This window comes from Sinocyclocheilus grahami, unplaced genomic scaffold (assembly GCF_001515645.1).
Source record: "Sinocyclocheilus grahami isolate Dianchi unplaced genomic scaffold, SAMN03320097.WGS_v1.1 scaffold81.1, whole genome shotgun sequence".
In the NCBI taxonomy this organism is placed as follows: domain Eukaryota; kingdom Metazoa; phylum Chordata; class Actinopteri; order Cypriniformes; family Cyprinidae; genus Sinocyclocheilus; species Sinocyclocheilus grahami.
In genome coordinates, this window is record NW_015505260.1 from 490,057 (window position 1) to 514,327 (window position 24,271).

The window sequence follows — 24,271 nt, forward strand, 5'->3', positions numbered from 1 at the left end:
TAAGCAGGGGTTTTTGTTTTTTTAAATCGTACGACGCGACTCTGAGCGTTCGCTTGCGCTATATACTCTACATTTCAAACTAATATGTTTTTGTTATTTAGAAATCTACAATGTATATAGACTAAGAAAAATATATATTTATAAATATTCTTTTTTTTCCCCTTCAAATTGAAATAATATCCATTACATATGTTTGAGGTGGACATGTGTACGCTTTCAGACTTTTGGCAACAATGAATCGATGCGAGCGAGTGATGAACATGTTCTGGCGGGGAAAAATAATAAAAATAAAGAAGTGAAAGATCAACTTGGCAATTTCGTGCCTGGGAACGCAATGGAATCCAGGCAATTGTTGTCATAGTAACAGAAGCTCACGCTCCTTTATGATGCGGGTTCTTCCGATTGGCTGAACTAGTCAATGGCATCGTGAGAGCTGATGATGTGTGATGTTTCCAAAAAAAATGAAACAGTCTGGAGAGCTGCGATGGCCCGTGTGCTTTTCTCACTTTCAAGAAGAGCCCTGGCCCACAGAGCAGTGGCATGCTGGGATATGCCATCCTCAAAAGCACCACAGGTTCACCCCACTTCTCATGGGGTTTGGTTACACAACGCATGTAAGACTGTACCTTTCAGTAAGGAATGACAAACCACATTTGAAAAGAAAAAAAAAAAATCCTCATATACAACCAACTCCCAAACTTGTTTTGTTCCATACAAGTAAGCAGTTTGCGTCTTTTATAAAACGTAACAATTAGGCACAGATCCATGATTAAATTGACATCCGTCTCGTCTCTCGTTCAAAACTCTTTCTGCAGTGGAAAATAAAAACGTCCGTTGTGGTCAGAACATGTCTATTCCTATGATCCATTGTTTTAAGGAAGCAGAAAAATACAAAATGACTTGAGAAAGAGTTCTTCACATTTGTGCTGGTAATTACGGTCTAGAGTGATCACGGACAAAATCTGCTGTGTCAGTTTTGGTGGGTCGATTCGTGTGTCCAAAAAGGTTTGGAGGGTGCATCTCTGATTTCGTGGATGATATGCTTTCCAAGTCACTAGATGCACACAGAGAGGATGAGAACGGTGGAAGAGATTCAAGGTCACTTCTTCCAGGAGCCCCAAGACATTTCACTGGATCTACAGATAGAAAACAGAGATTTCAATCAGAGACTTCAATCAGTGTTGTTATTGTTAACCAAAACTATTAAAAATCATTTTCAGTAATTGAAATAAAACTACTTTAAAATAAAAGTAACACTTTACAGTAATTACTTAATGCTGGTTAATGCATTAACTAACATTAATGAACAATGCGCAATGCATTTGACAGATAATTTATGAATCTTTTTTAACAGTGAATAAATGCAACTGTTCATTGTTTACGTCAGCTTAAGTTCATAAGATATTAACAGATACAACTATTGATCTTTATGTAGAAGTTAGTAAATGTTGAAATTAACAAACTAAAAATTAGTAAAACCTTTAGAAGCATTTTTCAATGTTAATGTTGTTAACTAATATTAACAAATGCTACCAAAATAAATATTAGACGAAACACTTGATCTTGCATTGGAAATAAACTGAAATAAGTTGAAGTTGAAGTACTAAATTACTAACACTGAATTAAGAATGAATTAAAGCTACATAGAAATATAATAAAACTACTAAAAATGACAAAACACGTAACACAATTACTAAAATGAAGCTAAAAATAGAACTGAAAATACAAAGGAAAAAAAGCTCATTTAAAATATTATTAATATTACATAAATAGTACCAAAATAACACTGATTTTTAGACCAGTAAGTGTTAAATTATTTAACTTATGGCTAATAAATGGCAGATATTACAATTCTGTACTGCTTTGTCAAAATAAATTACATAAAACTAATCTGAAAGTTTTAAAAGCTGTGAATGTAGACATCACAACATAATGCATGAAAAATGGATTTTGTTTTTGAGATTTGCTTAAGACTCCACTTTTAACAGTGCCATTATAATAAAGAGTTTTTAAAGACAATGGCAAAGGTAATAAGCATGAATAATTAAATGCACAATATTGAGCGATACGGATAAATTATACTAACAGCTGACAATCGATACAGTAGCGATAACATGCATCTCAAATTTTTGGTGTCTAACCACTGTATACTATTAACTGTAATAACATCTGTAAGTGTAAAATCTAACTAGTGACCGAAAAGTGCTTGCATAACTTGTGTTACACAAAGTGAGGCAATGTTTAAATGGACATTAACATACCACATGATCACATGCGTCCATCTCCTCCCAGTCCTGGATGCGGTCCGGACAGCTGCATTTGAGTGTCTCCAGCCACCCCGGACACTTTCTCCTCTTCACGTCGCTTCAGACATGCCGCTTTTGGGTTCAGGTTGCGTTCTGGATGAAAAAGATTGTAATTACAAAATTAATGATTGATTCACTTAAAGGAAAGTCCAATATTCAAGTTTAGGAAAGTGTAACTGTTCATTTATTAAAAAACATTTCATTGATAAAATAAGCCTTCTTCTAAATGTAAAATCTTTTAAAATACATTTTCTGTTAATATATACAAGGCCAAGTGGACAGAAAAATGTATATCAATCAATATTATTACAGCCTAACATATTTCAATTCTCAACGGATAAAATTAAAGGGGTCATATGATGTTGCTAAAAAGAACATTATTTTGTGTATTTGGTGTAATGAAATGTGTTTATGCGGTTTAAGGTTAAAAAAACACATTATTTTCCACATACTGTACATTATTGTTTCACCTCTATGCTCCGCCTTTCTGAAACGCGTCGATTTTTACAAAGCTCATCAGTCTGAAAAGCAAGGTGTGCTGTGATTGGCCAGCTATCCAGTGCATTATCATTAGCCGAATACCTTAAGCGTTAGAAGGAAATGTTACGCACCTACCATATTGTGATGATGCCCTGTCAGGCCGGAGTGATGATTCAAAAACATGAAAACCCATTATAAACGAGGCATTTGTTGCATCCAGTGGAGATATAATTATGGATTATAATAACTTATACTGTCTTTTTACACATTACGTTGCATCGCGCCGCGTAAACATAAAACCATGTCTGCATTTGTGATCGGAGAAATGACAAACAACAAGCCCTACTCTACACTGCCCAAAAAACTCGCTTTAAATATATAAAATATAAAAACTCTTTAAATATAAAAAACGTACTTACAGTCTTTGAGTCAGAACAGTCGGCATTGTAGTCTACTCTAGCAGGATCAGGAAACAGTCCTCCATAAAATGTGCAGCACACATCTGGATATTTGGGTTGAAGTGTTCTGGAACAGTGTTGTAAATACAACTTAACCACTGATCTTCTAGTCGTGTCCTCTTTTGGAAGGCCAAACAAAGTAGTTTCGCTTTCACAACGAAACACAGCGTCACACACGGCGGCCTAGTGTGAGCAGAGGCCGGGGGCTAGAGTGACCAGCTCCAGGCATGACAACGCAGATATCGTCTTCTTTTTGGAAGGCCAAACAAAGTAGTTTCGCTTTCACAACAAAACACACAGCGCCTTCACGACATGCCGGCGGCAACATCAATACTACAGCGAGAATTTTTAGAAAGTTACGCCTTCTTTCTTTGCGTGAACATTTGGGCTGCGTTATGCAAATCTTCCCACATAGTGACGTAGATATGTGGGGGCGTGTTCGAACGAGCCGTTTTAGGTAGGCGTGGTTGACTCTTAACTTTTATAAAGAATATCTCTTTGGATTTGAGACTTTAGTCTTTGCAACTTTACAGATCTTCTTTATGCACCAAGAGCTTGTAACACTCCAGAGAGAAAGAAAAAATTTAAATAGCATCATATGACCCCTTTAAGTTCTGGTACCGTATTTCCCCATGAATATTCAGTATTACTCAGAAAATTATACAAGTAAATGCTGTTTTATGTCAGTATTAAGGATGAAAACACTATTTTTTTTTATGATTATGGTTTATATTCATGTGTTTTTGGTTAAAGTTGGAAAATATTCAATAGATATATTGGAGAAAAAAAAAAAGGATGAGAACACACCACGGACTTGTTGCTCCAGGTTTAGGATCACGTTGACGGCCTGGTGCAGAATGAGCAGTTTGGTCTGGGGTTTATCGTTGCTCAGGTGCAGCTGGCACATGCGGCCCAACTCTTTAAAGGCCCCATTGATGTCACGCACACGCAGTCGCTCTCGTGCGTTGTTGGTCACTCGCCGCTCTTTCTCCCGCTCGACCTTTAACTCTGGCGGCAAATCCTCATCATCTTCATTGTCTTGACTGTGAAGAGAAAATAATATAAATAACATTTCAATTCCATTTTTAAAAACTGTACAATGAAAACATATTTGATTAAAATTTAAAAATGTAATAAAATAACTTTTTTTTAAATAAAATATCTTTCAAATGTAAGCTTTGTAGTCCAGGTGCCTGCTCAAGTATACTAGGTGTAAAGTTGTGTACATAAATTACTTATAAATATATAAATTACTATAAATATATAGTATATATATATATATATATATATATATATGATAAAATAAATTTCTTAAAAAAAAGGGAGGAAGAAAAAAAGGGAAAAAACATGACAGTATAACTCGGCGGATATCGAATTTTGCGTAAAATTAAAAATGGACATTTCAATACTGACCAGATACAATACTGATTTTAGCGGAAACTCAATAAAAAAATGTTTTTTGGGAAATTTGGCGTTTTGGAACCAAACTCTTCATATGTATAAATTAATATAAATTACTTATTATAAATCTCTTAAATACAGTACTAGTCAAAAGATTGGACACACCTGACAAATGTTTTCTCATGGTTAATGCATTTTGATCGAAACTTTAGTAGAGAAATATTTTGCATCTATATACACTACCGTTCAAAGGTTTGGGGTCCAGAATACATGCAAACTCCTCCAATATGGTTAAGCACCCCATAATTCGTATACTTCCTCCATTCATGTTATTTCATAGTTTTGCTGACTTCATTATAATTTTCACCATTTCTTGATGATCATATAGAATGACAATTTGGGTCCAAACCTTTTACTTGTAGTATAGAAATATCAGTAACCCAGTTTAGATCAAGAGATGAATGTAAAAAATAATAATAAAAAATATATATTAAAAAATATATATAAATTTAGCTTCATATGCTGATTTTGCAGCCAACTGCGCATTGAAAAACAGACGATTCTAGCTTCACTCATGAAAATGTCCTATATACAGTGGGGGAAAAAAAGTATTTAGTCAGCCACCAATTGTGCAAGTTCGAGTCCCCCCTGTGCCAAAAACATCTTAGTGCTTCAATGGCTTTGAAATCATTTTGTGCACAATAACACAAAGACATTTAACGATTAAAAGCGATCAAGTGTGTATCCGGAGTCTTTGACAAACATGCACTCTATGGTGGGAGATAGACTTACTCTTCTCCCTGGTCTGATACACCTGAAAGGACTTGATGGGTAAACACCTCCTTTCTGAAAACAATGTGAGAGTTTGGGAAGGGGGGATGGAGAACACTATAAAACATGGTATTTTGGGTGTTGTGGAAGCCCAAACACTTTGAAATCAGGCCTGGCCCAATGTGAAGAAACATTTGAACAAACAGAAATGTATAGACCTTTGTTGGCAATCAAATTAAGACAATGCAGATTTGCTTCAAACCATCATGTGGTTGAGCATTTCTGGTTCAAAAATAATTCAGCCATTATTTAAGGGCAATGCTAAAAAAAAAAGCGATCTTGTACCTTGTTCTGGTGCGAGACGGTTTACTTTCCTTCTTCTCTTCCTCAGACTTATCGGCCACAGAGGAGTTCTCATCTTCCTCCTTGTCTTCCCTCTTGACGTCAGATTTGTTTGACGAATGTGTGGCGTGGGCCAAGCCTCCGGGCAAACCTGAAGCCAGAGACAGGAAATTGTTAAATGCATCCCGCTGAAACGCACACGCAACTCTCAGCGTTTGCATCTGTTGTTGACATGTTCGGTTGGTTCAGAAAGAGAAATTGAAACTGCTGCTCACTGCTAAAACCCTCTGGTGCTCCTCCAGGCTGTGGGGTGCCTGAAGCATTAACGGACTGCAACAGGGTGCTGCTGGGAGGAAGGCAGGCATGGTCATCATGATGGCTTCCAGCCTGCAGACAAGTGCATCAAGGGAGAGTAATTAGCACATATCAATACCCACAGGTGCATTACTATTGTTTTGTGTTCCACAGTACCACATACAGCTGTAAACTGGAGACATGCAATCAGTGTTTGTAAAGCTAATTTGAAACTAGTAGTTAAATTAAACTTAAAAAAGGTCTGAAAAACTAATAAAAAGTAAACATATATATATATATATATATGAATTATTAAACTAAATAATATATTAAGACACTTTATTTCACGGAGTCCTTATTACACATTACATGTACTTACTATAATAATAATAATAATTTAGTGAACAGGGTACTAGTATTACTACTTTTATAAGGAATTACAGATAGCTAACCTTAAACCAAACCCTATAGTAAGTACATGTTGTCAATTAATATTACTTAGTACTTTGTGTAATTTCAATGTAACTAGGACACATTCAAATAAAGTATAATGAAGTTAATATACAAGTGTATATTAACACTTATTTTTACACAATATTTGCTCATTTTACTAAAAATATGATGCATTGCTACTTGCAAGATTATCAGCCAATAGCTATAACTATTGCCATCAAGCTGATAATTCAAATGAATCTCTGAATCAGTTTTTTTATAAAGTTAAATCAAATGAACCACCCAAATGAACCAATTTACTAAAACCATGATGCCTTGGATGGGATTTCGTGTTATCCATCTGTTTGGATCATACTACTAAGTGCCTGCACTAACCATGGCAGGGTGTCTGTTGCTCAGAGGCAGTCCTGGGTTGGAGTAGGCCTGAGGGAGACCCCTCATAGATCCACTGGGTGTGGAGACGGCACCCAGTAGGCCGTGCACGTCAGCATGTGCTCCAGGAATTCCCGGGGCCTGACCTACCGCATGACTTCGCAGCACATGAATGGCCTCCTCCAACCGGTCTTCCATTTTGTTCTGCTGTGAAGAAAAATAATTGATATTTACCTTAAAGTATACATAAGTATATACCTTTAAGGTACAACATGTAAGTTTTCACCACTAGAGGGCGCCCATTCAAAACAAACAAAGAAACAAAGGCGTAGTTTGATGACTCCGTGACGAGTGTGGAATCATGGGAGTTGTGGTCTTCATCCCCACAGCCGAAGCAATCCGACGGGACTCAGGCAGAAATCATGTTCATGGATGAGCTAATCTATTAAAGATTTATTAACATCGTAGTATGAAGCAGAGTGAGGCGGAAAGCCATCGAAGCGAAACGAGGCCGCTGAAGAAATTGCTAATGAGAGACGAGAGTAACACACGGCTCGAAAGCAGCGGAGCTTTTATTATGCAACAGTCGACCGCTTCCGCTCCTTCCGGTCGTGCATATGTGGGGTAAAGCAGTGCTGTTTTATCATACTAGATACATTTGAAAGTCCTGTTATCATGCTACTCTGTGCGGTCGTCACCTGTCTAATACAACGCACAACATATCAAAGCGTCTTTGGTGTTTCCATGTTTTCTACAAAACCGGGTATCGAGGGGTTATGATGTCATTGGCAGACGACACAATGACACTATGGACACGGTCCGTGTCACTAGTTAAAATTGCTTATTTCTCTGGATTTAAACATTCTTCGAAACATTTGGGATAATGTAAGTACACAAGTCAGCAAAATATATAACACTGTTCTAGTGGTTTTTGGATATTTTAATAAAAAAATCTTATATATTCTTTAATAGAATAAATAGAATAAAAAGCACAGATGATTTGTACACAATGAGGCCAAAAATAATCATTAAGAAAGTCAAACATATAAATAATATAATAATATTAGAACACAATACATTATTTCATGTGTTTAAATGGCATTTTTAAAAATATAATCTAAAAACGCTAAATGCTAACATTGCTAAATGTGGTTGTACATCAGTGTTATTGTTAAGTAAAACAAACTATTAAAGTCATTGTTGTTAGCGGAGATAAAATATGAATATTCTATGGAAAACTTGAGCTTAAACGAAAATTAGAAATGTTGCCTTGGCAACTAACAGAAATAAAAGTACTAAAATTACTAAAACTGAAAAAAAAAATCCATTTAAGCTATATAGAAAAAAAACACTAAAATTTTAAAGAAAACCAACCATAAAAGCAAAATCACAGTATTGATTAATATTTTAAAAATTATACAAATAATACTAAAATTACACTTGTATATTTGTCTAATTGAAGAGTGAAGCTTGAGGTGTTTACATTGTGGGAATATTATCAAAAAGGATAAACCTACCAGTGCATGTAGTCCACCCTCATAGTTAGGAGACAGAGCAGCCTGGCCAGAAGCTCTCGACCACTGTGCTGCACCTGCTGAGGAGAACATGATACATAGACTAAATGTGAAACATCTGAATGCTGGTATGTCACTATGACAGCAGATGGCGCTCTAGAGCTTCACATTCACACCTTAACCTACAAAAAGCCCATAAATCTAAAAAGAATTATTTATGATTCTTCAGGCTTCTTCCTCTGCATACCCGTTTTTGTCTTGGTACCTTTCAACACAAACTGATCTAATGAACCATATCAAGCTTTGACAGAATAAGACAGCTTATCTGACTTACTTGCAATGCCCTGAGGGGAGCCCACAGGAGTGGAAGGAGTGGAGAAGTTGTTGCTGTTGTGGTCTGAAGGATAGATCTGTCAATAAAAAACACATGGAACATGACTAAATGTGAAGCTCTCCTATGGCTAATAATCTATAACCAAGGGATCACTGAAAGTCTGAATAATGCTATCCATCTTCGACTTCACATGGCCAAATGCTCTTTCATGGTGATTAATGAAAGCTCACTCACCGAAGCAAGAGCTTTTCCGATCTCATCACCTGAGCTGCTTGTGACTGAACCTCTGCTTGCTGTGGTAGAGAAGGGGAGTACTTATTAACTTCATTCATTACATCAATGTCACAACTATTCAAGTGATCCATAATTTGCTATCAGCTAAGTCTGAATGAAAGATTACAGTTCAAGTTCAGACTAGTCCAAGGCCAAAAATGATTTCACAAGAAGAATCAACTTCAAGTACCAATCTCAACCCAATTACAAGCTCATTTCACAACCTAGAGGACATTAAATTAAAAACATGAAGGTGATTTACCCAAAATGCTGTCGGATCCATTCATGGAGGATGTGTGGCTATAACCCGCGGAGCCCGAATGGAAACCATTCACGTCCGCTCCATGCAAGGGATAGTTCTGTGGAGATAAACACAGTTATTGGAACTTCAGAATTGAGTCACAATTTAAGCCCTTCTCTAAAACCTTTGAAATTTTCAGAAGACATACCATTCTGTCTTGTGGGTTCATCGCAGAGAAGGAGCCTGGCTGACTGATGTGTGGCGAATTCCCCAGCATAGCCGTGTATCCCGACTGGCCTATGGATCCAGAGGGGGGCCAGGGGTCCGAAGAGGAGTGTAGGCCCTCTGCGAACACAAAGGCAGATGGGAATGATCAATAACAGTCAGCACAAGATCTTATGTGGACGTCTATTATAATCCAAAGAAACATCTGTCTTTGTGCATGCTACTAATTTCAAATCAAACAAACGAAACTACAAGATAACTGCTTAGTCATTCCTAATCTGTCTCCGTGAACAAGTTATATATACATTAATATTAGCATATATGGCTTGGGGAGATTGGGTTTTTAGATATGGAAAAGACAATTTTATTGCCCCATGTACATACCTTGCATGTAAAAAGATCCTGGGTACACAGAGCCAGGTTTGGAGCCTGGGTAGGCAGCACCATCCCGGATATAGTCATCACCAGAGGTGGCGGCATAAACCTGCGTTTAGAAACAAGGTACATGAAGGACATAAAGAACAACATTCATAGTAACAGGCTTCATATGGACAAAATAACCCTAGCAAATCGCTTGCACATGAATGCACAACTGATATGGAGCCCATGAAACTGGCAAGCGCATCATGATTTTCGGTACAAATGACGTGGACACGTGTTTCCATAGTGCCCCCTCAGATAAAGTGGCAGGGACAGAGGACAGAGCATGCTGGGAAATGCGCCACGGCCATCTCATGGCACAGTCGGCGCTTCCTCTCGCACTCCCATGAGCCAAAAAAGGAGAGGGAGGACAGCTACAGGGAGCACAACACTAAGAGTTAGTCCAAATCAAGCTAAGCACACTGGGTAATGACATATTCCATAACAGTGAAATGGAAAAAAAATAGATATTTGTACTGTTTATAATAGTAATACTAAAATTATCTGGAACCGATAAATGAAACTGAATGATGATCAGAAATTCATATGAATTCAGGAGACCCGAGGCATACCTCCATACAGCGTATTCCCCAACATGCACGTCTTAACACGTATGATTTGTATGTTTGTCTGTATGTGTGCATACATGAGCGAGTGTTTGGGAGGGAGGGAGGGAGGGGGCGCCGGCGGGCGGGGGGGTCTCGGGCCAGCGGAGAATACAAATCCAGCAAAGCGATATTTCTCTCTTGCCTGTAATTTGATTTAACAGGGAGAAGTGGGATGGGAATGGAGAGATGCACTTCTAATTACAGAGCCATCTGCCTACTCCTGGAGCCTGTCCAACTCCACAGGCAGCTGGGCTGAAGAGGGGAGGGGTGAGAACAGTGGGGGGAGAGGTCTTGCTGAAGAAGTGGTAGGAGTGGAGCAAAATAGACTGGTCGATTATGTAGAAACCACATAAAAGAACAAATAAGGGAGGGAAAAAAAAAACCTGCGAATGGCCCTCTTCTCTCAAGTTCACCAGGAAACATATCCTCACAATGATTTGTTGATCCACTTCAGAAGATCAAGGCAAGCCCAGACAAGTTAAGGATCAATATCCTTTAGTGCTTAGCCAAAGGTGGATTTAAACTTTGAATTTTTTTAAATATCCGAAAAGCATGCTAAAGGTAGCAGGTGAGCATTGGTGCAATCATTAGGGTAATATAATGCTGTGGCATGCACAAGAGGAAGTTATACTGAGCCGTAGAGTGGGATTCAGCAGGAGCTAGAACCCTAGCTCATCAGAAGCCATTAATCTGAGCTAAGACAAGCACGAGACGGAGGTGCAAGGGGACTCACAACTGGGTCACTTTGGAAGAGGGGGAGGATAAGGTCTAGCATGGGCAAATCTGAAGGATCGTGTTTGAGGAGGGGGTTTAGAGGGCAAAGTGTTGAGCTTATGTGGATTTAGACTAAGAAACAACAGTTCCTCTTCCCATGACTCAATAAAAGGGGTATGGCTCCTTGCATGTTTGTTCAAGTTAAAGGGTTAGTTCACCCAAAAATGAAAATTCTGTCATTAATTACTCACCCTCATGTCGTTCTAAACCCGTAAGACCTCCGTTCATCTTCGGTACACAAATTAAGATATTTTTGATGGAATCTGAGAGCTCTCTGACCCTCCCATAGACAGCAATGTAATTACCACGATCAAGGTCCAGAAACGTAGCAAGGAGATCGGTAAAATAATCTATGTGACATCAGGGGTTCAACCGTAATTTTCCGAAGCTACGAGAATACTTTTTGTATGCAAAGAAAACAAAAACAATGACTTTATTCAACAATTCGTCTCCTCCGTGTCACCCTGGTGCCATTTTGGAGAATATCCACTGAACGTAAACAGCGTATGCTATGCTATGCACGTGACGCAGCTGACATGAGGGTGAGTAATTAATGACAGAATTTTCATTTCTGGGTGAACTAACCCTTTAACGCTGATTTGCAATGGTCAAAGGTTCCGAAATATTGTGGACCTTAGTCATGGTAGACATCTTTTATTTTGGCGCAAATTAAAATACATAACCTGTTCAATCAAAAGTCTGTCAACTGTAATGTTTTTGGAAGGATGTGCCTTAAATGTTTTGTTCGCTAACCATTTGACACAACAGCAAAATATCTGAGGACATCTACCCCTCACAACCATGTTCTTGTTTGTTCACATCATATTAAAAATGTTTCTACTCTGAATGAGGTCTGGAACCTTCCTGCATAATTTATTACTAAAACATTTCCAGGCAGATGTGTTGAAAGGTGTTGGAGCTAAACTTTTGGACTAATGTCAAACCATTTCAGATGCCACAAATGGCTGCAACATCATGTAAGCAGGACTTTGCTTACTTAAAGGGTTCGTTCACCCAAAAATAAAAATTAGCCTGTGTTTTACTCACCTTCAAAGCATCCTATGTGTATGTGACTTTCTTCTTTCAGACGATTCCAATCGAAGTTATATTAAAAATTGTCCTGGCCCCTCCAAGCCTTTCAATGGGAGTAAGCGTGTGTTGGTTGTCAACAGTTCAGAAGACGTGAAATAATGTGCGCACATCCGTAATAAAACGTCCCTCACACGGCTCCGGGGCATGAACTGTCGTACGTGGAAAACATCCAGGAGGATGACGTAGACGTCGACGTTGCGTGATTAGTGATGAATGCGGAGACAGATCAAAACAAAACGCTGTCATAAATTAGAAGCACAAAACAAGGATTTGTAAATAAAAATGTCGGAGGATTTCAATATAAGTCGAGAGGAGACTGGTTTTCCTTTACTAAAGTAAGGAAACTTTGTTTCCTTTGCTCCTGCATTTCTCAGAGGCACGTGCACGACGCCTATGTCTTACGTCATCCACCTGCATGACTTCATGCATGTACCACAGTCAGCGGAAGTGAGAAAAAAATGTTTATTACATTTGAAATATGGATATTTATCTTACAAAAATGCATGGATTCCCTACAGGAGGCCTTTATTCGAGCCGTGTGAGGGGCATTTTATTACGGACGCGCACACTTTATTTCACATCTTCTGAGCTGTTGACAACCAACACCCGCTTACCCCCATTGAAAGGCTTGGAGGGGCCAGGACAATTTTTTAATATAACTCCGATTGGATTCATCTGAAAGAAGAAAGTCACATACACCTAGGATGCTTTGAGGGTAAGTAAAACACAGGCTAATTTTCATTTTTGGGTGCACTAAACCTTTAACATCTGTGTAATTCCTCACAATTCTGATCATTAAATTGAGGTTGTAATTAAATACTTTTATTGGGAAACAAGTAAGAATATTTCAGAAAATTCACTCACTGAAGATGGTAGTCCTGGCGGCTTCCTGATTTTTTTTGGTTGGGGATCTGTGAAAGAGATCAAAGCATACACAAAGGTACTCTTTCTTTCCATACCAACTGATCTGATGCAAGTCTAGTAAATGTTGTAAGTTATTTACCCATGCTTCCATCTGAGGGGCGTCTCCGGGGGTTGTTGGGGTATGACTGGTAAAACTGTGAGCCAGACTTCAGTCCGGATGGAGACATGGCATCTGCAGAAGGCATAGTGATGTCTGAGGGCAGGAACCCTGGCTATAAGGAACAACAAGATGGCGGATTTGAGTCAAAAGTTAGAGCATGATGTCAAGCAGGTGACTAAAGCACTTTCAGGAGTTACTCAAGACTTGATTCAACTGACCTGGCCCCCAAAGGAAGAGTAAGGACCCCTTTCATTCTTTCCTGCAAGTAAAAATAGTTGGCATTATGAGCAAATACATTTGAAATCTGAGTGAACCAATCTCACTCAACACTTCAAATAAAGTCCAAATGTTTGGAAGAAATCAGAAGTCAATGACACAACATGGAGGTTAAGAGTGAATCCGCTTGCTGAGGCCAAAGAGGAGCTCGACTACCCTGAGCAACTTCCAGGGCAACACATGGGGCAGTTTCTACATCGGCGGCTTTGAGATCAACCCACCAAACATTGGTAAAACTCACCACTAATTCCTGTGCCAAGGAATGGGGAAGATAGTCCATCGTGTTGATTGTAGTGTGAGCCTTCTCCATAGTTCTGGACAAACCAAGACAGAAGCAGGTCAAAACTATAAAACATGTCCCAACAACACCTTTAGACCACAAACAAGGCACAGGGTCTACCTCTACCTGGTTAAAAGAGGGACTGTTCTGCTCTCCAGCAGCCCAGGGAATACTACGTTCTTCCATACCTACAAAGCAAGTGATCACATACTGTCAGACCAATACTGCAATTTTGGCATGCACTAAATCTTCACATCAAGGCCCATTTTAATTCTCTTTTCATGCATTAAGGCCTTTGGACGTTTGGTGGCTGGTTCTGTGCTTGTCAGACAGCCTCTGGATCTCATCCAAAACCATCACACCACACTAATATCCATGTCATTCAGCAAGCCTCAACATCACTGACCATAAAGGGAGCATTCATTCAGTCACTGGATCATTAAGACAAGTTTGGGGGGGGGGGTATCACGGCAAGCAGAACAAAAACAGGCTGATCAAAGAATTGCGAAATTAGCATCATTTTACATTTGGGAGTGGACACCCATAGGGACAACACAGGTCTCAGCTCAAGACATACAGGATACGGAGTGTTAAATCCTCATTGCCATCAATATGCTTTATATGTAAAAAAAAAATGGATATTCAAAAACATTGCGGCAACAATTCAAAGTGTACTGGAGCAGAAATTCCTCATAAAGCATTCCCCTCTGCCTCCTGTCTTATGCCTTAATGCAATGCTCTCCAAAGACACATGGCTTAATTGCATGCTGATTTGCATAACTGTGCATATTAATGCAGTTGGTTTATGAATATTCATATTATCCTTTAGATTTATTTTTTTTTAGGTCTAATTAAAAATGTGTGAGAGAAGAGGGGGTCTCAGCCAGAGTGGCCACTGAAGGCTGAGCATGAGTGATGAAGCTAACAAAGCAGAGCAAATAGCGACATCCACGCTGACAGCAGTGATCTATGGAGCCCACGCAGACAGCATGGGAAATGAAGTGGGCACTGAGTGAGTGAGTGAAAGAATCTCCCTGGCAGAATCATCTTACGTGGGGAAAATGAAGTGGCAGAGATACAGATTCAGATGCAGAAGGACCAGATAAGATGTTTAACATGGGGAATGGTTTGGATTGGATCTGTCAAGACCGTTACAATGGTAGAATGTTTTTTTATGAATTACCATTTTTCCAAACTAAACTGGTGCTTTTTCTGGCAAATTAGTTTTTGTATATACAAAATGGCTTTATTTAAGGATACAATGTGATGTATATTTTGAATTATTGGCCACTTATTTGCTGGAAGCATCAAAATGCAATTCTACAAAGACAAATCTGACATTCAGTCATGCAGGAACTGATTTCATTGAAAGATAATTTCCTTTATACACTCCTTCAAATACATCAGCTACACAGCATGCCATTATTCAAGTTCAGATGGCAGCAGATATCAAAAGTGAAGCAATAACTTGAGGTGTGTGTGTAAATGTGCTCGCATTTCAAGGGTGTGACCAGGGGGGAAATGGGCTCTGTCCTGTCCTAACGCTGTCCTCAGTGGGTGATGTGTTGGGCAGCTGTGGAGGTGAGCGAGAGGACGCCTGGTGAAGTCCTCCCATGCAAAAAATCCCGCAAACACCATGGCTATGCCCAAGGAGGGGGAGGAGATGGCTTAATGCAATTAGCACCCTCCCAAGCACTTTTGTCTTGAGGAACAGATGCACTTCTGAAGGCCACTGCTTCCTTTAAACACGTCCTTACTTTGTGGATGGTCAGCTTGAATAGTAGAGGACAGTCAGAAGTTGGCCAACTCCTGGCCAATGGTTTAAAATTGAAAAGCAATCCAGTCCATGCAAAGAAGTCAAGATCACAGCTTTTGTTAATGTGCAATACTTTTTATGATCTTCAAGGAATGTTCTAGGTTCAATAAATGCCAAGCTCTATCAACAGCATTTGTGACGTTACCACAGAAAATAAAATGTCCTTTGTCCCTTAATTCTTTAAAAGTAAAATAAAATAGGAAAGGACAAGGCAATACAATAAATGTTAAAATACAAGGTTTTGAATGTACAGATTAGTTGGATAAATTGCAAATAATAAAAAAAACAACAATAGAGGGTTGAGTTAAAATAATTTTTTGTGGTAATTGAGAATATGTTCACAAACTATGCCGACATAGCTTAACATGTACTGAACTCATAATTCCTTTAAGAGTTTAAATGAATAACGCTGAGGAACTGTCCCTTGGACCTTTGCTTTTCAATAGCGAATCTACGGCCCCGTCCACACGGAGACGTGTTTAGCTGTATACGCATACATTTTGTATCGTATACGCTTTTCGTCCAGACGGATCTGGCGTTTTGGGAGAGTGAAACCGATATTTTTTGAAACCGGGTTCCAGAGTGGATAAATCTGAAAACGACACCCTTGCGTTTTTGTGTGTACAGCGAATCCGTATATTTTCTGTGATGATGATGTCATCAGCCCACGTCTCGCCCCTAGTCAGACACTGCTACATCACGTAACAGCAAAAAAAACATGAACAAACACTGAACGATTGTCTTTTTATTAACTAACATTAACACAGATTAATAACTGTATTGTTCCATGTTCGTTTGTCTACCGCGTGCAAGGTTTATGCACATAGTCCAAGTCTTCTTCTCCGTTTTTAGAGTATCTCTGTGGCAGAATTACAGCACCAGCCTGGTCTGGCATGTATACTACATCATTTTGTGTAAGTTTCGTGTGGACGCAGATATTTCTTGAGACGAGGGGGAAAAAAGGTAGGATAGGGAAAGCTCTGTCTTCGTGTGGACGTAGCCTAAGTACATGTCATAGCCTGTGATACAGAGTTCACAGGGTGAGGCTGATGTGGAGACCTTCTAGAAGCATCTCACAAGTGACAGATTTAACAGTCGGGGTCACCTCGGTGTCAGGTAGCTCTTGCAATAAAAATCTCAAACTGAGACATTAGCTTGGCCCTGCTATGTAACTGGCACTTTAGGCTGCCACAGACCGAGAGTGAAGCTGGTGATCTTTCGCAGTGTTTCTTTTGCTGTTTTCATGTGGGCCTCCTGCGGGGTGGTGGGAGGTATGAGAGAGCTTTGTTTCAGAGAGTCCATTTCCTGTCAGTTGGCAGGGGGAGAAAGTGTTTTCTTGTGTGGGGGGAGGAGTGTTTCACACAGTGGGGTGGGGGAATCATTTGGAGACCGTAAGGCCTTTATTTAAGTCTTTGTTCTCATATTGTTCTTATTCAAGGCTAATGTTTGGAGTGTCGATTGGGAGACAGACAGACAGACAGACAGACAGACTGGAAAGACTTTAAGAGAAATGCATGGATCGTTCATGCCTTTGACAGCTTCTGAAACAATCTTAACTGGAGCAACACAAGCCAACAATGGTCACATAAATAACACTTTTGTGAGTGTGATATGCAACTAGTTATAAAGTAAATAATGGCAAACATATAAACAAAGCAAAAAAACATACTTTTTAAATGACAAAGCGATGTTCTGGACACAAACATGATTATGCAGAGCAATCCAACCTAATCAGTCACTCCTCTTGACCTAACAAAGTTTCTACGATGTACAAGTTTGTGCAATAGGTGCTTCAACTGAACAACCAGTTCAAAGGGATCCAAACTGCCCCAAGCTTTGACTCTATACTACGGTGAATTCATAAAAGAGGGGGTTTAGGAAAACAAGAAGAAGCATGTCCTCTTCTTCTGTTGAGAGGAACGAGCACTTAGCAACTGGCCCAAACATCTCCACTGCTATAAAGAGCACTGCTTTAAACTTATGAAATGCACAAATATGGTAAATTCAAGCAATATGTGACATTCCTCTCTAAACGGGAAAAGGCATGTGTTTAGACTTACCTGAACCACTAAATTGACTGCTAGCAAGTGTGGTTGGTCTGTTCTTCCCATTAGCCACAGGAGGTGCAAACATCTATGGCAGAAAAATAAGAAGCAGAACTCAAGTTTAAGCATAGTAGCATATCACGACAAACTCACATCAACAGGTGTCCACAGACAGCGATTTTTCAGGGGATTCACGCTATGTGACGTCAAGCTTACCTCGTTCAAAAGTTTAATGGTACATTCACATGGGGCGTCGGTGCTTGATGGAGGGCATTTCTGAAGCTTGGTGCTGGTGCGACCGTCATAGTGACAACAACCAATCACATTAGTTTTCTGGTGTTGCATGATCGCAATTGGCTAGCGTCTGCACCAGGGTATTTGCATAAGGCGATCTGATTGGCTGACGCCTGCGTTGGCGCATGAAAAGTTGAAAAGTTTTCAACTTCTGCTGCGAGCAAAGGACCCGACGCGACGCAACGGACCCACAATTCAGTTCGGCAACGCTTGACGTCACTCCATTCAAAGTAAACGAGAGTCGTTGACGCCGAGGCCCCGTGTGAATGGGGTGTAATGCTAAAGGTCACGTCAATTTTTGCAGATACAATCTGAAAGAAACACTTTCTCACAAAGTAGTATGGCTCTTTGAAGAAGCATCTTGTCTTGTACTACAAAGAATTCAGGGTTTCACGGAAAGGACAGAAGAGGACCCGTTTACATGGACGGATGATGTCTCTTTGTTTTTGAAGTGCAAAGAGAAACCCATAAGCAGCAACAGTGCTGGCCTTGCATGGTGCATGAGAGGGACTTTCTGGTGTGGTAGACATTTTTCACAATGTGAAACACCTTTTACACAATAAGAAAGAAGATACCAAACGCATAATCTGCAAATCCTTTGGTTTTTGACAAAGGTTCAAGGCTGGAAAATGAATGCGATATGAGGGAGTAACTAAACCATCAACAATTTGTAATTAGATGTGAGATCATAATGCATTTGTTCCGTCACGTCTGATTATCAATGTATTGTCTTAATTGATTAGCTGCTTCAGTAGATGGCAATTTTCCAATGCAATAAATTAAGCATGGTCAAGTCATTCAATGAATCAAGCGATTAACATTTTTATATTCCCTATTTTTTTAATGCTATTTAGGATAGCATGACCGCCAAGAATAATCACATTTTAACAACAGGTGAAATGAGAATAATAAATGGAAGGATAAGGATAAGAGAGGATTGAGTGATGGTTATTATGCTGGAGATGTTTCAAATGGCAAACCACACTTCTCAGGAACTAACTGGAGATTGCACATGATTTAAAGATTCATTATAATGTTTATAGCCACCAACAACACAGCAGGCATTGTGACATGAGATTCGATCAGTTTGAAGTGGTATGAAGAAAAACTGCTATCCTCTGACTACAAGGTCAGATTTAGTCAAAGTGAATTAGGAATCATAAAATGATTCTTTACGAGAGAGCGTTTTTGTCCAGACTAATAACAAAGACTCCATACTCTCTTCCTTACCGCACTGAAATCCAACAGGTCACTGAGTTCTTTATCTGTTCCCACTGTAGCCATTCTCTGGTGAGGCTCGTTCATACCCCTCTGTCTTTAAAGCACCCTGCAGGAGAAAGCCAGAGAGAGAGACACAGCTGAGGTGAGCTGTCTAAAGACCAGAATGAGAAAATCAGTGATGAAAGTCGAGTGTCCTCATATGAAATGGTAGATATAAATGAAAATGTGTCGTACTTATATATATGTATAATATACATATCTCTTAAAGAGTATATTACCAAAAATACAAATGAAAAATGAGACTCATTTTTAATTAACTAACTATGAATCGCTTCAGGAGGTTTCACAAACAACCACTGCCAAGTTATTATCTTTGTCCAAGATTTTAATCGTAAATCTAAAACTTGCCTGATAATTAATTTGGCCAAAGTCATCCTGTATGTTTTACACACTACAATTAGTCTTGTGCTACAATGAAACAGCCAAAAAAGCATTACAGGACAAACATTTTGTTTTCAAAGAGCCAGTCCTTCTATAACATCAGTCAATCTTATTATTAATATTGTTGTGTTATGCAACATCAGCACAGCAATGAAACTAAATGCAATCACCAGTCAATAAGTTTCCATGAAACCATGATATCAGTACATGGAACATGCAAATCAATGTTCTTAACTTATTGTACATCTCTGTTCTGTGTATGATTTATAGTTATCTGGCCAGTTGATTTGCATAAAAGGAGACCATCAAACAAGGCGGGAAAATTTTATACAACCACCAACTGCAGTAAAATGTTTTAAAAGTTGCTATTTTACTAAAATACAAGGAAACTGCCAAATATTGGTAAATGATAAACTTTTTCTCAAAAACATCCTGTATGCTATTTGCAAACAGGTGGTGTGCTTTAACAGTCCTGCTTATTAACCATTAGTTTCTCTTTAGTGGTCTGATTATAACACCATTACAAGCCAATGGCTAAAAAAAAGTGTTTTTACACCTTGCAAGTACAGTACATATTATTCACACTGCTTTTTCAACTCCCAAACAAAAACAGCTAAATGAAAACATACAGAATGTGGCCCCTTAGTAAAAAGACAAGAAAGATAGTAACAGAGGGCCCAAATCCCCCTCAAGCCTTTGCCAGCCAAAACAAAGCCAAAACACTGGTAAAAAAATATATCAGTATACTAGCATATTTCCATGTAAAATGTAACAAACTTCTCAGATACGAGAGACATGGAGCGATTGTAACTGGTATAAACAGCCCTGGTTATCGAATGAGGTGAAGGCCATTTAGTAGCCTATTAGGGTTGGGAATCGAGATCCGGTTCTTTTTTATATTAAAAAAAACGGAAGCGAATTATTTATGATGTACAATTAATTTAGCACTTTTTGATCATGCAGACCACGGTGATCTGACAGCATTTCTTATTATTCATTTTATCTAGAGCATCAAACATACAGCGCGACCAGTCTAATCCGATTCCTGAACGAGTGACTCTAGGAGTCGATTCTTTTAAGTGACTCATAAAATACAGTACCACCAGTGCAATTCGATTTCCGAACGAATGATTCTTATGAACCGGTTCTGTATAGTGGATCGAAAACACATATGAATCAGTCGGAGCTGTTAATGAATTACTCGAACTCACTTACTTAACCCCTAGTTATTTATTTTGTTAAGTCTGATTTGAAATAAAACAATCATTTAAATAAACATAATTAATGACTGGTTGTTCGTATGACAACGTGCAAATAAGATAAGGCCTACACATCATGTAGGTATATTCTAGGCTATATAAATAATGAATGAAACCGGTTACCACCTTTTTGTTTGTTTGCCATTTGCATTAAAATTAAAGCCAGTTTCATGATGCATTCATGAGAGCTCTAAAAGTCTGTAAATAAACACCTATGCGAAAGATGTACATTTATTTATGTCGGTTCTGCTGAAATCTGAAATGGTCGCATAATTTGCCCCCCAAAAAACAAAAAACTACCTAAGGCTGCAAATGCAATAAACATGTTTTCCGGATATTATTTAATAACTCATTAAAATCGCCAAGAAATGATTATGAGAAGAACTGGAGCAGAATAGTTAAATTCCTTACAATTTCCATCCCTAACGGTAAAGGTCTATCTCTCTCTCTCTCTCTCTCACACACACACACACACACACACACACACTACCTAAGGCTGCAAATGCAATAAACATGTTTTCCAGATATTATTTAATAACTCATTAAAATCGCCAAGAAATGATTATGAGAAGAACTGGAGCAGAATAGTTAAATTCCTTACAATTTCCATCCCTAACGGTAAAGGTCTATCTCTCTCTCTCTCTCTCTCTCTCTCTCTCACACACACACACACACACACACACACACACACACACACACACGACAAAGAGAAATGAATAAGGGGACACTAAAAACAAGTGCAAACACGAGTTTTAAAACGTATTTCGTAGTTAAAAGGTAAATAGTATCTTTAGTCCAGTATCACTGCCTCCATTGGTGGTTGGTTAGTTGTAAGAGAGAGCGCAACAGTGTTACCACTAACCACAAATTTAATGTAGGCTACCCGAACAAAATCCACGTTATGAATAAAAATGTGTAAAATACATATACATATATATGTCTATTTTAAAACCCATCTCAATTGTTGAATGTGCAGACACGTTTAAACTAGAGTGCAGTCACGTCCCTTTCTTTGTGTAACTAGGACTAAGCTTCATCCAGACATGAACAATGTCAATATTTATTCTCAGCTGTAAACTTATTGTATTCCGATAGCTTAACCATTTCGAAAACAGATAGGCCACATTGATCGCGAGCACGTACTTTTGATAAGAGCGGCATTATTATCAATATATTAACCAGCCGTAGAGCCGACAATCTCAATTATTCATGTGTTGTGAGATAAATGTACAAGCTTGGCTGGGGATTAAGCCAAAGTTAATAAAAGTACCGCTACAAAATGTCAACTTTTCCTCAAGAGACTCGCGAGTGGGGGTGGGGGGCGAGGTATTTCCTGCCAAAAAATATTCGACTAAGTAACTGAATTATCCAAAGGTTTTTACGAAAAGCAAACCTGGATACAACACACTTCAACCCGGTGCTTAAGTTCAGTAGAAAATTGTACATTTGAACAAGTTAAAGTAACTTTCAGCCATTAGTTATTTGTAATTTAAATGTGCACTGACAGCTCGCTCTTAGCTAGTCACTTAAACTCATAAGCGCCCCACAAAACTAATCCTTACTTTGATAAAAGGACAAAGGAGTCATTTCTGTAAGGATAGAACTGGGTTAAAGACCACCAGCACAAAACTGGGCAGGACTTCCCACCAACACCACAGCCTCTAAGCAAGAAAAATACTGCATCCCCCCACTTTCATAAGCACACATCCCTAAAACTTGCTAAATGGAACTTCAATATGCAATTATGTGATTTCTATGATGTAAATATGAGACTAAAATAATTCAACTCAGTAACGCAGCAAAATACGACAAAAGGCAATAAGCTTTACCTCTGTTTATAAGTTGTTTTACATCCAGCAGTAAAAAGAAAGGTTGAATCTCGTAGGGAAAAACCATAAAACTTGAAAGAATTTGAAGCACGGCGCATTTAAGGCTGATAGGCGCAACAATGTGTGTTATTCCTCCTTTGACATCCTCCTACAAAACACCAACGTCATAAATACAATGTTGCGGGTCTGTATCCAAACAATCCCGCGCCACGACTTCCTTTATGTTGTTACAATTGAGGTGAATTCATTCTTCTAGTAGACATCTTGACCACCTCCATCCACATTGTGAGCAGCAACAATGTATTCCTCCGCATGGAAAGAGGGGCCTCAAACGCTCGGGTGTCTAGTTTCATGTGCCCAGGGGAGTCAAGAGTTTTTTCGACAAGGTCTACCGATTAAAAAAACACGGATTGGTCAGAACGCGCAGAATGGTTGTTAATCATTATTCAGACAAGATTTAATAGGTGTAGTTTAAGGGGAAAATAATTGAAAATAGGAACTATAATATCCGGCGGAGGTTGATGGTAGAAAAGTAAGCGGCATTTATACAAAAGCAGCAAGAGATGGAGAGATAACCCCGCATGCTAGTAGCCAATAGAAAGGCGACAGAAAGTGACAGGCAGTTGGAATGTCCAATGGCCACACGTATAGTCACTCCAGACCCGCCCCTTTCATGACGACATTGTGTGTTCAGTGAGGCTGACTGAAGGGGCTAGAGCGCAGCCTGCGTGACATCATTTTATTAGTCTGGTTAATGTCGGCGCCCGCGCGTTGTATCGCTACTTTGGCTAAAAACTCTCGTAAAAGAGTATTCACAGTTGGACGCATAAACGTTAGGAATATTACTTTTTTATTTGTTTACTTAACCCATTTCTGTTAGAATTCTTTCATTTGGTTTGGCTACTCGCCAACGGTAACATTCAAACAGACTTTAATATCCTTCAGTTTGAATGAAAAAACACTAAGTTCACATTGGGGGCTTAGTGACTACTAGTTAGTTTGTAGCTGAATCTGTACTTGATTTGGTCACACCATTTGTTCTTAAGCTAAGACTTTGCTAAGGTAAGTTCTTTAACATCTGCCTTTATTGTTCTAATAAGAAGCCTTCAAACAGAAGTAGTGATTACTTTGCATTTCAGTATCCAGTTAAAAGTTGATATTTAAAAAAATTTTGCCTCACGTGACTGTTAACAGTAATGAATTACATTTTTGTCTAAATATATTACATAAATAACCATATCATATATTACATTTAACATTCGTGAGCAGTATTATTCAGTGGCTACCATACAAATAGCCTATATGTACAATTTACACTACCAACTAACTATGCAACTTTGCAAAGAACATTATTTGGTGTAATGAAATGTGTTTATGTGGTTTAAGGTAAAAAAAAAAACACATTATTTTCCACATACTGTACATTAT

General features: G+C 38.7%; 1 protein-coding gene across 9 annotated transcripts; it reads right to left on the bottom strand.

Annotated features, from left to right (window-relative positions):
• Positions 1-16: 16 nt before the first annotated feature.
• On the bottom strand, positions 17-23,535 carry LOC107586385 (transcription factor E2-alpha-like). 9 transcript variants are annotated; one of them, XM_016273716.1, is made up of 21 exons: positions 22,844-22,920; positions 19,324-19,420; positions 17,815-17,887; positions 14,065-14,126; positions 13,900-13,972; positions 13,601-13,641; positions 13,362-13,494; positions 13,223-13,269; positions 9,849-9,948; positions 9,448-9,584; positions 9,261-9,357; positions 8,960-9,018; positions 8,726-8,801; positions 8,395-8,468; positions 6,881-7,084; positions 6,034-6,145; positions 5,762-5,909; positions 5,438-5,491; positions 4,052-4,287; positions 2,262-2,399; positions 17-1,136 (listed from the first exon to the last, which is right to left on the bottom strand). In XM_016273716.1, the coding sequence occupies exons 2-20, from the start codon at positions 19,396-19,398 to the stop codon at positions 2,269-2,271; spliced, it is 1,932 nt and encodes a 643-aa protein (XP_016129202.1). In that variant the 5' UTR covers positions 19,399-19,420; positions 22,844-22,920; the 3' UTR covers positions 17-1,136; positions 2,262-2,268. The 9 variants fall into 9 exon arrangements, with proteins under 9 accessions (XP_016129202.1, XP_016129197.1, XP_016129200.1 ...); XM_016273711.1 differs by having other exon boundaries at positions 8,395-8,471; XM_016273714.1 differs by lacking the exon at positions 19,324-19,420 and having other exon boundaries at positions 8,395-8,471; positions 22,844-22,915.
• Between the last annotated feature and the right edge of the window lie 736 nt (positions 23,536-24,271).

Excerpts from the sequence above, each read along its gene's own strand:
- LOC107586385 (XM_016273708.1), bottom strand. The coding sequence starts at position 18,144 with ATGCAACACCAGAAAACTAATGTGATTGGTTGTTGTCACTATGACGGT. Across the intron at positions 13,642-13,899 it reads CCTTGGCACAGGAATTAGTG|GAAAGAATGAAAGGGGTCCT; the intron begins GTGAGTTTTACC and ends TTTTACTTGCAG. Across the intron at positions 9,019-9,260 it reads TGGATCCGACAGCATTTTGG|CAAGCAGAGGTTCAGTCACA; the intron begins GTAAATCACCTT and ends TCTCTACCACAG.